The 15,936-nt window shown below is 56.3% G+C and overlaps 1 protein-coding gene across 2 annotated transcripts in view; it reads right to left on the bottom strand.

Annotated features, from left to right (window-relative positions):
* Positions 1–15,389, bottom strand: part of SLC13A5 (solute carrier family 13 member 5) — a 28,969-nt gene extending 13,580 nt beyond the window's left edge. The window contains exons 1-7 of one of the 2 annotated variants that reach the window (XM_045824195.1): positions 15,106–15,389; positions 10,777–10,905; positions 10,360–10,496; positions 7,676–7,812; positions 6,570–6,738; positions 4,932–5,054; positions 268–480 (exon numbers count right to left, since the gene is read on the bottom strand). In XM_045824195.1, coding sequence (XP_045680151.1) covers positions 268–480; positions 4,932–5,054; positions 6,570–6,738; positions 7,676–7,812; positions 10,360–10,496; positions 10,777–10,905; positions 15,106–15,207 — 1,010 coding nt within the window. In that variant the 5' untranslated portion in view covers positions 15,208–15,389. Of the gene's footprint in view, positions 1–267; positions 481–4,931; positions 5,055–6,569; positions 6,739–7,675; positions 7,864–10,359; positions 10,497–10,776; positions 10,906–15,105 lie in introns of both variants that reach the window. The other variant, XM_045824194.1, reaches the window with a different exon arrangement.
* Positions 15,390–15,936: the final 547 nt, after the last annotated feature.

Below are 15,936 nucleotides of genomic sequence, written 5' to 3'. Positions count from 1 at the left end.
GAGAAAATAAAGGTGACAGAGTAGAGATTCAGAAGCCAGAGCTCCAGAGCTCCACCGGAGCCCCACAGATCTCTCTCCACCACAGCCCTGGCCTGGCCAAGTACTTTCTGCTCAGCCTGTTGGGGAAGGAGGGGCCACAGGGACATATCTGTGGGCTTGTCCGAAGACTGGTGAGAAAACATGAGTCCAGACACCAACAGAGTGCTTCAGAACTCATCTACAGAACAAAGGGGTGCCCTGGAGGGTGCTTCAGAGCCAACAACTTACTTTGTCTCGCCCTCCGTCCAGGCAACTGATAGCCAGCCAGGCATGAAGCCGGGGTCCCGGGAGAACCACAGGCCGATCAGCAGGAAGAAGCAGAACAGGACATTGACCTCGGCGAAGGAGATGGGCCCCAGGTTCCTGTACTCCTCACTCAGCACCTCGTGGGCAGCCTTTTCCTTATTCCTTCTCTCCAGTCCACAGCCCCAGGACTTAAAACTAGAGGATGCAAAGACAAGAGGACGGTGGGGCAGATTGGTTGGCTCGGGGGCTGGTCGTAAGGAAGCCTGAGCGTTGGCAGCGACCCTGGCAGAGAGGCCTGAGAAGGCACAGATGGGCAGCCCATATGGACCAGGCCATAGGGGCAATGGAGGCAGGAAAAGAGGGGGTGGTTAACAGGGTGGGAGGCTGAGAAGAACAGGTGGTGGAGGCAGGCAGAAGTATCGCAGGTGGAAATAAGCAGAACTGAGGCTGCCACTGGCTGGGGGACCTGGCAGGTGCTCAGTCATCTGGAGACCAGCTGTTCCTTTCATGTGTCCTCTGGGGAAGGGCCACGAGAAGTTCGGGAGCCAGTTCAAGGTGGAGCCAGGGCTCCCTCATATGCCCCCCAAGTCTTCCTCCTCCCACAGTGGCCTGGAGCCACATCCAGTGATTCCAGGATGCCAGGCCCCATCAGCAGGGTAGCTCAAAAGACACAAAGAACAAGGAGACTAGGCCAGGCAGGACCGGGGTGGGTGCTTGTCTTCCGAGGAGCTGGAAGTGCAGGACTCGGGATCCAGGAGCCTGGGGCTAGCAGCAGGCATGACCATGGCAGGAAGGAAGCCAGCCTGAGCCCCGGTCTTGGATGGGTTCCTTAGGGCCCAGTGCCCATTGTCCAATATGACCTGCCCAGGATGCACTGCAGGACCTCCTTTAGGGAGGTGCTGGCAGGAGGCAAGGAGGAGGAGGGTTCTTGGAAGAGGTATGGAGGGTACCTCAGCCATGGGGAGGGGTTAACAGGGCCCCTGGGACCCAGAATCCAGGCCTTGAGGAATTCTCTGAAGGATCCATGCACACTTTCCAGCCTGTCAGCCTGAAGGTGGTGGGCCCAGCCAAAAGGATGTCCCTGGAGAGCCCTCCCTATGGACGTCCCTCCCGAGGCCCTAGGACAGCCTTCATAGGAGGGCAGAAGGTCCTGGATTCGGGACCAAGATGCCAATTTCTGAAGCCAAGGCTGGACGTGAGCTGCCTGCAAGGGCCATGCTGGCGAGGGGACACAGCCTGAAGCACAGGACACAAGACGGCTGGGATATGGGTGCTCAAGAGTTGGGAAAGCAAGAGGCAGTGATGGGGTCTCATGTCTGCACAGCCTGCCACAATCTCTGCACTGGCAAGGGGGCAAGTCTGGACATCCAGAGAGTCACCTGCCAGGACACCCTTACGCCATCCAGCACAGCAGACTGCTGGTGTGGACGGTAGCCTCTCACCCTCCTGGTGTGGAAGTCTGTTTTGACCAAGAACCGATCTGCTGCCAACTGTCATTCTCGGGACTGTAGGACTTGGCCAGAGGCTTCAGGTTTCCAGGATGAGGGCTGACTCTGGCACTCCTGGCTGCTGGTGACTTGTGCTGACATTGCATGACTGTAGGCCCTGGGGGCTGCACGGCATCTGCACTTGTCCAGTGCTGCTCCCCGGCTCCCAGCCCCACGCCATGGTGCTGCCAAGCCTTCAGGAGCCTCTTAGGCTAATCAGTTTCACCCTCATCTCTGGGTCAATCCTGTCCTGTCCTCTGACCACTGGGCTGGCACAAGGTACAGACAAGTGGACCCAGGCTGCCTGCAGAGCCCACGGGGCAGGATGGGTACAAAGTGTCCTTCTATAGTAGAATGGTCTTCAGAACACTGAGGATGAACTGGTATAGAGCTGAGGAGAGAGTGAAGGGACCCCTGAGTCCCTGAGTGCCTCTGCCATGGCAGGGGTCCAGAAAAGCCCTCATTCCCTGACTGGGGTCAGCCCGGGCAGGAAAGCTGGGGCTGGGCCAGCAGTAGTGCCGCAGCGGTCCTGGGCTGTCTTGGGGCAGGGGTTCCGTGGTCCACTTGGTTGTCAATGGCCAAGGAGGTCACTCATAAATCAAAAAAATTAATTTTTCTGGATTAGGCCAACGGCGATGCCCCAACCTTGCTCTGCATGACCATCCAGATGAGAGTCACGTGAAGGCACAGCAGCGATGCTTCCCACAGCCAAGACAGGTGTTGCCCTGCCTCTGGTGAGGTGGTCCCGGAGGCCCGGAGGCAGGTCCTGGTGCATGGCAGCATACGGCCGGGCTGGAGGATGTGCCCTACTGTCCCATCATTCAAGCTGAGTATAAAGAGCTGCCCAAACGAGGCTTCCTGTGAGCCACCCCCACCCCTACCCACCACACTCCAAGCCTGGGTGGTGAGGCCCCTGAGCTGGAGCCACATGCCGGGAAGGTGGGTATCGGGGGCAGCCCCCAACCCAGCCACAGGTGGACTGCAGAAGCTCCAGGCTCCCTGCCAGTCAAGAAGCACCAGCGGAGGCCACCTCAGGCTGGGTGAAGTGCCCCGCACGCAGCACAGGTGAGCTCCCAAGAGCCCAGTGTCCACCTCTAGAGGCCGGCAGTGTCCTTGTGGTTGTGGGGCCAGGCCAGCTCCCTTGGCTTGCTCTGCTGGGGAGCTTGGTAGCCCTTAGGGCTCCGGGCCCCTCCCCCACCCCAAGCTGAGGGGAGGCTGAAACTGGTACCCGACACCAGGCTGCACCTAGGCCTCAAGGCAGCCAAGGGCTGCAACCTTCCGCCTCCCCAAGAGGGGACTGTGAGGGACTCAATTGTGCCCCCTAAATTCGTATCTGATGGTATTAGGTTTAGACAAGATCATGTAGTGCCTTCCTCTTCTGAGGAAGGCACCAGAGCACTCTCTCTGTGAGGACACAGCTGAGAACGTGGCCTTCTGCAAGCCAGGAAGAGGGTTCTCACCAGGAACCAGATCGGCCGGCACCTTCATCTTGAACTTGCAGCCTCCAGAACTGTGAGAAATAAATGTCTGAGGTGGAAGCCACCCAGTCTGTGGCATTTGGTGATGCCAGCTGAGCTGACTGAGACAAGGATGAAGGGTAGTGGGACCAGGCTCCAGGACCAAACTGCCTGGGTTCAAATCTCAGCCCCATGACTTCCAAGTCACACACCCCGGTGTAGGCCATTTATCCTCTCTGTGCCTCAGGTGCCTTATCTGTAAACTGGGGATAATAAGAGTATGCACCTCACACGTTGATGTGAAGATTAGTTAGCATATGTAAGAGTAATTAAAATTGTGCCTGGAATTTAAAAAGCTCTTAACAGGTATTGGTTGACATTATTACTATCGCCACGTGCAGCCTGCAACAGGTGTGGGGCAGGTCTCCTGTGGCCCACTGAACAGGTGTGAGGACTTGGGTCCTGCAGCAGGTGTGAAAAGCAGGGCAAAGGGCTTCATTCAGAACCAGGCTGCGCCCCAAGTGCGCACGGAGCAGCTTCGCCCTCCTGAGGCCGGCATGTGGGGGCAGTGGGTGGGTGGGGGGCCTCTGCAGCTATTGTGCTGATGCTGTGACCACGCTATGTGCAGATATATTTTTAATGGCGATTTTCAAAAGTTTTTTCCTTTAGGAGAAAACTTACAAAACTGCCCTTCTTTCCCCAGTTAACTCACAGGTTTTGGGGGGCACTTTGGCCTCTCAGCTCTTAGAGCCCCTCCCTCGGGCCACACAGGCCCATTTCTGGCTGTGGCTGCCTGCGGTTTAAGGCACAGAGCGCCTGGCTCACAGCTGAGTACCTTCCATACCAATGCGAGAGGGTCACCTTTGCTCCACAGATAAATCTGTGTCTCTTAAAGTCACAAGAGCATTTACAAAGTATTTGTCGGCCACACATTATGGTTTCTGTCCAAAGTCTGGCTGCTGACAAGGATGACTCTTGGTGAACTTGCTGTGTGCTGGGAAGAGGAAGGTGAACTTGGCAGAACTTTCCGCATGCCGCTGGGAACGTGTAAGCGTTCAGTAAAAGTTTGGGTTTCAACTGTTTGGACATTATCAGGTGGTATGCTGTGACCTCACCGCATGGACACGTGCAGCCAAGTGGAAGTTAGCCAGCGGTATTGATTTGCTCACAGGGACAAGATACCCTTCTTTTTATTGCTTTGACTCATGTTGATGGCTCGCTGGGCTTTCTCCCTGGGATGGGAGCTGGGCAGGGTGCCAGGGACAGAGAGCACTTACCACAGGCCTCAGAGGAGCTCAAGCTAGGGGTCAAGGGCAGCACTGGAACGTGACTACAGGTACTGAGGGACAGGGCCATGTGGTGCTCAGGGGAGCCCAGAGGAGCAAGCACAGGAGTCTTCTATGATGGAGTGGCAGGGGGTGAGAGGGTCAGAAAAGGTGTCCCTAAGGAAGCAGAATTTGAACTGGCCTTGAAGGCTGAGGAGCTTGAAAGGGAGGAAGACAGAGAATGGCATTCCAGGAAGAGGGAACAGCCTGTGCAAAGGCATGGTGAGCAGCCTGAAATGGCCAAAATGGGAGGGCAGACTGGCAGATGGTGGGGCTGGAGAAAAGAGCCAGACAGGAAGAACTCTGTGGACCCGCCTACTGGCTCCTCTGCAGGGGCATGACAGATGAGACTCCATCCCGAAGCAGCTCAAACTTACTTGAATCCCATATAGAAATACTGAAGCCACAACCAGGTGAGCACCAGCATGATCAGCATGTTGGGGAAGGCAAATCCAAACCAAGAGGCAAAGTTCACAGTGTCTTTGCTGCCAGGAAACAACCTGAAGGGAGAAATACCAGGCCACAGCTCTACCTGATGCTGAGCCAGAGAACAAGCAGGCTAGTCCCTGTGGGTACAGTGCGGGCAGCGGCTGGAGAGGTGCCCTGAGAGATGGTCTGGAAAGGAGGTCTCATCCACCTGAGGCCCAGCCATCTGAGTCCCCCACCCAGTGTTACCCCGGTCAGGCTTGGGCCTCAGGACCCAGCCTGGCACAGTACGAGCCTGAGGAATAACCAACTGACCCTCCTGGGGGTCTGCACCCTGCTGAGAATCTCGTGAAGGATATGTCCCTTCGCTCCAGAAAAATATGCCTTTGTACATGTATAACTTGGCCAATAGCATCAGGCAGTCCACAGACAGCCCAGAACCCTCACCCTGTAGGCTTCTGCAAGGTGGGCTCCCGCCCTCCCCTAGAAAAACAAATCTCAAAAGCTTCCCAGGGTGGGGGCAGATGACAGTTCCAGGAGCTGGAAAATGGTCGCTTTCACTCTAGGCTCCCCTCCTCCCCCCAGGCGTTGCTCACTTTAGCCCAAGGGTGTCAAAGTAGACACAGCACTTGCTGCACTCAGCCAGAATCTCTCCAGGGAGAACTGAAAGCTATCATTACAGAAAACGCTCACAGGATCAGAATAGTCCGCTTGTTGGCTCGCAAGCATCTGCTCGGCCAGGCTCCAGGCCTATCCTTCCCACCTCCTAGCTCCCGTCCAGGGCCCTTGTCTGCATAGGACAGCACCATCGCACTCCTGCTCCTTCCCCCGGCTCACTGCAGTTTGTACCTTCCTCCACGAGGGCATTTACACGACCCACCCAGAACTGTCCAGTCATCCGCTACCCTCAGCAGGCCACGAGTAACCCACAGACAGGGCCCAGGTTTCTCACTTCTGTGATTCCAGCCCTACCCAGCACAAGGCCAGGAACAGAGGCCTCATGGCCTATGCCTATCTGTGGCCAAGGAAAGTTCCAGACCACCCCTGTGGTCCACCTGGGAACTCACAAGGACATGGTCACTTCAAGAGCAATTAGAGGAACTACAGCGAATGAGCTGGTGAAGCAGTGAGTGACCTGACCTCTGACCCTGTATGCCATCTCGAGAGTCCCGCTATCACGGGACCATTACTATTCACAAGCCAGGCCAGCAGACCAGTTTCGAGGAGAACATCTGGGGGGGTGGGCACCTGTTTTCTGCCAGTTTTAAAGCAGGACCCGGCATCTAGGACTATGTTGTCACCCTCCACAACTTCAGCTCAGAGTTCAGTCATATGACTTGTGTGAGTGAAAATGCTGAGCCCCAGGAAGAAAAGTGGGAATCGCCCAGGACAGAAAGCAACCAGGTCTGGGGACTGTCACCAGCTCCCACCTCGAGGAGTCCCGAGCAGGTGCAACAGAGGCTGGTGAGGACACACCCTCCCACCCCAGCTGGGCCCAGCTCCAGGGCCCCACTGGGAAGGAGGAACATGAGTAGGTCCGACCCTGGGGCCCACATCATTGTCCTCAGGAGGCATAGCCAGTGACTCACTCATGCATCTGGCCCAGGAGCACCACGTTGGGTCCTGTCCCAGTCAGGGTGGCAGTGCCTCCGATGCTGGCCGCGTAGCACACACACAGGTTCATGGCCTTGCATATGCTCTTCTTGCCACGGTTCTCCTGTGGCCCCATCACAGGGCCTTCAGACCGCGCTTGGCTCCCTGCAGTGACACGCCTCTGTAAGCAGAGCCAGGCCCGGGGACCGCCTGCTCAGCCCCGCTCCTCACTCTGCCACTGACCTGAGGATGGGGACAGGCTGACTCGGCTGGCTCCCTCCTCAGGTTTTCCTCAGCCTCCCTCTCTGCCTCCCGCAGTCACTTCCCACTGCTTCCCCCAGGCTCCTCTTTGCCCAGTGCAAATTCAGCAACTTCAGGCACACACCCTTCTTTGCCTCCTTGCTGTTGCTCCAGTTGGTCCCTCCCTTTAAGGGGGGTGTCCAAATCCACCTTGGCTGTCCTTTCCTCCCAGTAAGGCCTCTCCTTTGTCTGGGCTCCTCTGGTGTCTGGCTTATGGCACCCGGTGGCTTCCCACAAGTCAGAGGAACTGGGCAAGGGGCCTCACTACCCCACCCCATTGGGCTCCTTCAGCCCAAAGTATGGGTGCATCTGCTTCATCTCAGCAGCCCCAGGACCTGGCGATCAGGCCATCAGAAGAATGGGCCCTGAGTTCTGTGCTGGGCCCTGGGGATGGGGTACAGACAATGCAGACAATGAAACAGGCACCATCTGACTTCCCCGAGCTCCACACCTAGCGGGGAAGCAACATTGGACAACCACCCCAATGCCTGTGGGAGCAGAGAGCGGACGGGAGGTCTGACCTGTTCAGGGCAGGCCTCTCTGAGGATGAGTAGAAGGAGCAAAGGGTGATGGGCACCCTGCAGGTGCTCAAAAGATGCCCAAACAGGGAATCAAATGAATACCTATTGATTTCTGTGATGGGTGGGAACCGGGGGTTGGAACTTGCTATGAACAGTATTAAAGGACTTAACTTTCATGTGCTAATTACATTCCTAAAACTTATGAAAACAGCACTTTCTAAGTATTTCCCTGGAGGCCTGTTTAGAAGTGGACCCCAGCAGCAACCCAGCCCAGGGCTCACCTGGCAGCTCGCAGGTCTTGCCCTTGTCCACCAGCTCCAGGGAGCCCAGGTTGGCCTCGGCAGTGGCGCCTGTGGCTTCCATCTGCTGCAGCACGGCCTCCACGATGGGCACCATCATGGCTGTGGTGGCCGTGTTGCTGATCCACATGGAGAGAAAGGCTGTGATGACCATGAAGCCCAGCATCAGCCTGCAGAGGAGCAGCAAGGAGGGAAGACAGAGAATTCCCACCCCCACGGCCCCAAGCCTTTAGGGAGCAACAGGGGTTGGGCCCTCCTGCCAAGATGCCAGGCATCCAGGCCAGGGTGCTGAGGCCAATTTAAAACAGGGTTGTCTGGGGGAGGGCTGGAGCTTAAGTCCTTCCCTCTGTCTCTCTCTTCCTTCTTTCCTCCCTCTCTCCCGCAAACACTACTGATTCCTACTCTGCTGGCTGCAGGGGTGCCAGGAGGCCTTTCTCAGACCCAGTTGTGGTTCTAAGGAGCTCCTGTCCAGCTGAGCCAGCACAAGCAACCAGATGGTGCCAACCCAGTGGGAACAGTTGGCCCTAGCACATCCTAAGGGCGTGCCGGAACAGCCCTATGTGCAAGTAGCCCCAACACCCCACTTCTATCTAGAAGATTCCCACCCACCCCAGACTCTGCTTCCCCTCTCCTAAGTTCAGGAGGTCTGCACAGAGTTAGCCTTTGGCCATTGGCGGGGGCGGGGTGATCCTGGGACAGTGGGACCTCCATAATGTCTGACCCTCGATCGCCTCTCTCTGCACACACACACATCTCCATTCAGCAATGGACCAGATCAAACAAACAGTATTCAGAAGGCATGTTCCCTTCATTTACACCACCTGTCTTCCACCTCTGTCCCACCTCTGCCTGCCTAGAACATTCCTCATGGTCCTTCCAAACCTGTTAGATAATGTCGCTCCTCTGCAGCCTCACTCCCAGTACACACCAGGTGGGGTGAACACCCTCCCCCAGCCCCCTCCAACACTCCTCACTGGCAGGATTCAGAGGGCCTGTTTCCCTGCCTGCTCTGTCCTTGGATGGTGAGCAGGGGAAGGGTCTGATTCTTCTCCATGGCATCCATGTACTCTGGCACAGGGCCAGAAACAGAAGAGGCTCAGGGAGGGATGGCTAAATGGAACAAAACTGCTCCTGGCCTCCATGTCCCTCGGTAGCCAGGCTTCTCCCTAAGACCACTCATTCACCTGAAGCAGGGATCTAGGTGCTGCACTGCACGGAGGTCCAAGCTGGAGTCCATGCAGGTGGATTTTACGGACCCACAAGAACAAAGGCTGGGATCTAGGCTGGAAGGAGGCTCAGAGTTTTCATGAATGAGACTTCAACATGATGCTTCAAGGCACCAAGTGGGCCTCAACATAAAGGTCACCCCCCTGGCAGGCAGTGCCATGGACAGCTCAGAGGGGAAGCCAGGTGACAGGAAGGAGCACAGAAGCCCATGCAAAATTCTCAGATCTGGGAACAAAAGCTCTTCGGCACTCTCAGAATGAGGTCCACCTACTGATGGAGAAAAGCTGGCCACTCAAAGGATCCTGAAAGCAAGAACTCTGTGACCATTGAGGCCTTGCATTGCTAGAAAATGCAATGGCTTTTGATTTGACCCTGTAAACCAATCACTGGAGGAGATCAATGCCATGAAGGGTAACAACAGAGATCGGAGTCACAGAGCTCCCTGCGCACGGCAACCTGAGGGGCCCAGGGAGCTAGGCATCATCTCCTGGAGGATGGACCAGGCTCTGTGTGCTTAGGGCCCAGCACAGTCCCTGACACGTGGACATCTCAGGAGGGATTGGCTGTGAACTAACCATCCACTGCCTTCTCAGGGCTGGGCTGAGCCACAGCTTCATTCAGGGAACACATTGCTTCAAAAGAAAGGTGCATCCTGAGCTCTCTACTTGGCGGTGGCCAGTGGGAAAAGCCTCGTCAGACAGCCAATCATTTATCCCCTCTCTGTCTCAACTTCCTCCTCTAGAGAACGTGGGTGGTAGGAATGACACCCAACTCTCAGGGCTGTGGTGAGAGTTAAATGAGGGGATAAATGAGCTCCCAGCATCTTGCCTAAGTCCTTGTCGATGCTCAGTGTAGCCAGGTGATTCTGATTACATCAACTCCATGGGAGGGTTAGAAATTGCCTGCGATTGGTGGGGGAAGATCTTGGAGAGGCAGAGAAGCTTGAGATTCTAAGTGACATGAGGGAAGATAAGGAAAGAAGCTTCTTTACAGAGGGAAGAGATGTGCCAGCTATGGAAGGATGACCTTTCTGCTTCCTCCTGAGAGGGGTGGTTGAGCCACCCCTGGCCTGCTTTCCCCACAAATTCCCCTATCAGGCATGGCTTGATCCAGCCTCCACCCACCTTGGAACCCCACAGCCCCTCCTCCAGAAAGTCCTCTGAACATGCAGGGACCCTTGTTGGCCAGTATCCTCTGGATGCAGAGAACCCTCACCCACTGCTGCTCACCACAGGCCCCCAACCATTGCCCATGCATCTGGTGTCCCCAGCTAAAATTGTCACATTTGTCATGTGCCCCATCCAGAAGTCCACCTGCCTGCCCGGCCCAGGTAAGCCCATGGGCAGCCCTGCCTGTGGGTGATCTGGCCAGTGCTGCAGCTTCTCCCCAGCCCTGGGGCCCACAGGGAGCCTGTGGCAAGGAAGAGAAGGCGTAATTACTGTGCGGGCTTGGTCCCCACCCAGAGGAGAGTGCGTAGGGCGATCCTCTTGTGCAGGTTCCAGCGCTCCACAGCCACAGCCATGACGAGGCCACCCAGGAACAGCATATTAGTGTCCTTCATGTACTGCATACACACCTGGAAGGTGGTGGCATGGAGTCCCCATCAGGGTTGCCTCCTGGCCACATATTGCTTAGGCCCAGGGCCACCCACGTCCCCAGAGACAGGCGGGCAGACCAGATGCTGACTCCAGGGACAGTTGGGAGTGGGTTGAAGGGTCAAGTGGTAGCCTCCATGCCAAAAAGAATCCACAGTGGGCTCCTCTGGTCCCCCAGGGCCTGGGCAGCTCAGAGAGCAGCTTCGAGAAGGAGCCAGTGGAAGAAGCAGAAGGCCACCAGGATTCCCTGGGTCTGCTCACCTGCTTGGAGTCCAGAATCTTGAAGAGTGGGAAAAGCAGGACAGGCATGAGGGCGGTTACTGCCAGAGGGATGACTTCTGTGCACCAGTAAATGGCCATGAGGATGATGACGTAGGCACACCTGACAAACTGAAGAGACAGCCCTGAGGCCTCAGCATGCTGCTGCCACCCTTGGTCTCACCCCCTCCTGGTGAGACGTGGGGGGCAACATCCGCCTCCCTCAGTCATTCCGTGTGTCATCAGCACCTTTATGACAACCTTCGTTACCCACCCAGACTCTGCACCCCCTCCCCACCCCGTCCCAACCCAGCCGGCTGTATCAGCCATCAAGACCTGCAGCTTTCAGTCCGTTATTCTCTGGCCTCTTTCTCCTCGCGCCTTGACCCCTCGGTCACTGCCTTTCTTCAGGCCACATTTCCTCCTGCCTGGGTGGCTGCAACTCTCTTCTATAGGACCTTTCTACTCGTATCACTCCACACTGGGGTGCCCTCTTTCTCTTCTGCAAATCTGATCATATCATCCCTTTTAAAGGCCTTCTCTTGCCTTCAAGACAAAACCCAAAAGCCTTAGCATGACTTAGGAGGCCCTCAGCGATGGAACAGGTGCTGCAGACCCTTCCAGCACCGTCTCCCTGCCCACTCGCACCCCGAGTACCAGAGGTTCCTGAGCCCCCTTCTCTCACACACCCCAGCCCCGTGGCAGAGTGAGTGTTCACTTGCCTTAGTGTGTCTCCTTAGGCACGTCTTCCCCACCCCCTCCCAACAGTCTGGGTCTGTGCCCCAGTCTCTCTGTCTCCTCCTCCAGCCCCAGCAGTTCACCCATGGGCTTGCCATTGTTCGTTTCCTCAACTGTCTGCCCTCCCCACCACCAAGGAACAGTGAGCACCCCGAGGGCAGAACCAGCGCTGGTGGATTCACTCTGTCCTCAGCACCAGCACAGGCCTCACACCCAGGAGATGCTCAGCAAACGAGTGTTAGAGGAAGGGACGGGCACAGCACAAGCTACAACAACACTGCTGGAAAGGGACCTGTACACCATCACTGTTTATCATCACCCCAAAGAGCACGCAGCCAAGGCATGAGGCAATGCATGGAGACTCAGAAATTCTTTGTCTGGATTGTGTTGTCAGTCATAAAAAAATAAATCTTTCTTCAGCATCCCGTGAGAACCTCAGGACACTTCCCTCCTGTCTAATGCAGGGTTTCTCAGCCTTTCCACTATGGACATTTTTGGCTGGATGGTTCTTTGTTGAGGGGCGGGGTGTCCTGTGCATTGTAGGATGTTTGGCAGTGTCCTTGGCCTCCACCCCACTAGATGCCAGTAATACTCTCACCAGTTGTGACAATAAAAGTGTCCCCAGGCTCTGCCAGATGCCCCTGCTCGGGAGGCTGCAGGTAGCAATGCTGATGGAAGCCACTGAACGCAAGGCAGGACAGCAGTGTGGGTAGCAGCCCAGGGAGACCCCAGGCAGACCTGATCACTGTCCCCTCTCTGCCCTTGTCTGGCTCTCAGCAGTCACTCAACAACATCATTGATGAAAGACTCATCTGGCTCCCAACCCCAGCCCCTCTCCCTGCCCATTTCACGTCCTCACCTGGACACTGAGGAGTTAAGAGTAGTCATTTTTAACGTAGGAAACACAGGGATTGCTCAGTGGATTTTTATTATCTAAACTTATCAGCACCTTTAACCAATTTCCACAGCATAGTTCCTGGAGGCACCAAATATAACCAACAAAAAACACATGGAGCTAACTGGCTCCCCACCTCCACCCCACTATCAAGAGGCCCAAGAGATGTGCCACCCCAGAGGCAGGGCCATCTCCTGGTCTAGAACGCTCCCCCAGCGTCAGTGGAGAGGGCAGCTGGGAAGGGCCATGCCAGACCAGACAGAGCAGGGGGTGGCCCCCACGCAGAAGGAGAGGGACTCTCCCTGCAGAGAAGAGCTCAGCTCCCTGTGGGTGAGCTCAGAGCAGGTCCCTGAAGCTGGAATGCGGCTGGAAGAGCACTTAAAGCTGAGATCAAAGTGAGAGGTGGATTGAAAAGTCAGCACCCAGCACAGTGCCTAGCACATAATGGGGCTCAATAAATACACAGTAAGAGCACAAATAAATAAAACCATGTATAATTATTAACAAATAAGGCTGCGATGGTTATCAAAATATTAGTAAGTTATGAGTTTTGAGGGTATTTTTCATTTTTATTTTACATCTTACAGGCTTTAAAAAATAAGGTTTTTTGCAATTTTAATAAAATCAATGCTTATAATAAACATATAATTGATTTTATTAAAAAGCTATTTTTTACATTTTTTTTAAAGGGACCCAGAGAGAGGGCAGAAAGAGTGGAGCAGAGAGGAGGCCAGGCAGGAGGCAAGGTGGAGGAGAGCAAGGAAAGAAGGAAGGTCTCAGCAGAGAGGCTGGGCTCGGGCTGGAGGGCAGCGTGCCTTCAGAGTCACCTCCCCACTTGGCCAAGTTCTCACTGGCCTCCCAGCCACTCTGTTCCATTCCAGTACCTTGGGGCGGCCCCACGTACCCTTGCACAATGGGGCGGCCATGGTGGGTAGGGGCAGGGAGCTCTTTGGTGGTGACTAAATAGAGGCACAAGGGGAGAAAACACCAGGGCAGAAGCCCAGACTCCCAGCCACCTGTCCCTCCAGGAGGAACAGCATGTGGAGGCAGCCTTGGGAAGGACTTTCACAGATGTCTCCTCTTCCCGCACTGATCCTCACTCCCAAAGCCAATTCATGACAATCGGGCACACTCCGAGTTGGGGAAGGTCCCAGCTCAGGGAAGTGTGGCGTGTGTGTGAGTAGCAGAGTAGGAGAGGGGTCTCAGTCACACTCAGCCAAGCTGTATAAGTATTCCAGGGAACATCACTCCCTGCCAGCAGAACCAAAATCACAGCTCTCCTGCCTGCTTTCCTCCCACGGATGGTAACAGCCCAAATCTCTTTCTACAGAGGAAATGTGGCCCCTCACAGTTGGTGTGGCAACTGAAGGGCCATCCCAGTTGGATCTGGTGTCCTGGCCCACCCCAGCCGGTGCTCAGCCCACTCATGGGTTGTTCTCAACCTCCTCCTCCCCCATCCTAGGAACTGGCAGAATCCCTTTGGGCACCCAAAGCCATGAAGTGTCAAAACCAAGCCACCTGGCCCCACTGTAAGGATGAAAATACCAAGGCCCAGAAAACAGAGAGGCTTCTCTAAAATCACAAAGAAGGGTGAATGGAGGAAGTCGGTTCTCTTGTAGAGTTGGCTTCCTGATAGATACCCCACTTCACCCCCAGTCGTCCAGCACTGCCCCCAGAGTATCCCCTAAAGAACTCCTCTGTTTCCCAAACCTGCCTGGGAGGGACAGGCAGCTGGGGGTTTCCTGTCTGGGCTGAGAGTGAAAGGGCTGAAAGAGGGAATGAGGAAGGAGCAGCCAGCAGCCACAAAAGGCTTCAAAGGGCTCGGGCCTCTGCCAAACAGGCTTCGCACAGCCCAGCGCAGCCTGGGCCAGGGCTCCCAGCACCACCCTCACCCTGTGGCCAAGGCCATTCATTCTCTGCCTCCTTCCCAGGAGCGCTAGGAGGCCAGGGCATGGGATGCAGCTTCCCTGCAACCCTGGGTCGTGCCACCCAAGGCGTGAGCTCTGGGAACATGTCCGCCTCCTGCCACAGCCACAGCAGGCAGTGAGCAAAGCGGAACAACCCTGACCTTCCTTTCAGCCAGGACAAGGATTTTCACTCAGCTGTGACCTCCAGGGGTTCAGAGTTGGAAAGAAATGTGGATCATAAATAGGGAAACTGAGGCTCAAAGAGGGCCAGAGAGTGGCGAAGACAATATTCAGGGTCCACTTAGGTCCCTGACTGACCTGGGAAGCCACCTGGAGCTGGGAAGACCCCATTCATTAAGGGAAGAGGAGAGAGAAGGAAGGCCAAGCTCCCAGGCTCCCTATCAGCACCGTTGGAATGGGGGTTGGGGGTGGGGAAGGAATAAGGTTATGCACTCTGGGGAGATTCTGCTCCCAACTGAGCCTATGGATGGGCTATGGGGCCAAGATCTGTGCTAACGTCTAGGTTTCTGTGCTTGTTGGGACTGTTCTTGTGTCCTGGGATCTATGAACCCCTAGGTTGGTGTTCCCCGGCATTTCCGTGCCCCTTGGAATTCTTTACAGGACACCTCCCATCTGGCACCAGTACCTCCCGAGTTCGCGAGCCCCCGTGGAGGGTGGGGAACTGTGCCCACCCAGAAATCCATGCGCTCCACCTCAGTGCCCCCGGGTTCAGAACCCGTTGCTGGGACCGGGTGCTTGGAGTCCGCGGGACTGCCAGGAGATGCAACTGACCTTGGCGGGTATCAGAATGATGAGTGGCAGCAGCAGTATTGGGGTGAGGAACAAGATCACGAAGGACTTGAACTTGAAGACATAGCTCAGTGCCGAAGCCATCGTGCTGAAGGGAGATGGACGGGAGAGGCTTGTGAGGGGCAGCCAGAGGCTCCGCGGGCTTAAGAAGGGGCCACAGTCCCGGGGGAAGCGGAGGGAGGCAACTCCGCCCCCCACGGTGGGGCCTCCGCAAGGCCGGGGGGCGGGGCTACCCCGCAGGGTCGGTGGGGCCCGCCTGCCCCCAACTCTGCCACCCCGCGGCGGCTGGAGGCTCCTGCGGACTGCAGCGCTTCGGACCCGCCATCCAGAAGTGGCCAGGGCCCGGGCACTCTCCAAGTCTTTCCAGTGCTGCCCTGGACAGAGGCGCGCCCCTGGGCTGCCCAGCGGCATGTGATCGGTCATTCATTCTTCCAGCTTTGGCGTGTGGCACCCCCTTGTCAGTCCTCACCTATCCTTCCTGCGCGCTGCAGGGGTCCCAGGTGAAAGTCTCCGCGTGCCCTGGGGTCTCTCAGATCTAAATCTTCCCAGTCTCTCTCTCCTTTTCACCTATTACTTCTGTCCTTCGCACCCACCCCTCGGAGGGGTCTCTAGCAGAGGTGATGACCGTGTCCCTCCCCTCCCCACAACAGGCCTCCCTTTTCCGCGTCTCCCTGGCCTCCCCGAAGCGTCCGTGTGTCTCTGGGCAACGGGACCTCTCCTCGCGCGCGAGCCCTCTACTCAGCGCGTCCCGGCGCTCTTCCGCTATCGCAGAGGAGGCAAAGCTGCAGTCCTGCTCAGGCCGAGCGCTTTCAG

This window comes from Phyllostomus hastatus, unplaced genomic scaffold, assembly GCF_019186645.2.
Source record: "Phyllostomus hastatus isolate PE091 unplaced genomic scaffold, TTU_PhHast_1.1 phas_scaffold_55, whole genome shotgun sequence".
Classification (NCBI taxonomy): domain Eukaryota; kingdom Metazoa; phylum Chordata; class Mammalia; order Chiroptera; family Phyllostomidae; genus Phyllostomus; species Phyllostomus hastatus.
The sequence above is the reverse complement of the archived record's forward strand: the minus strand, read 5'-3'. Positions and strand labels throughout refer to the sequence as shown.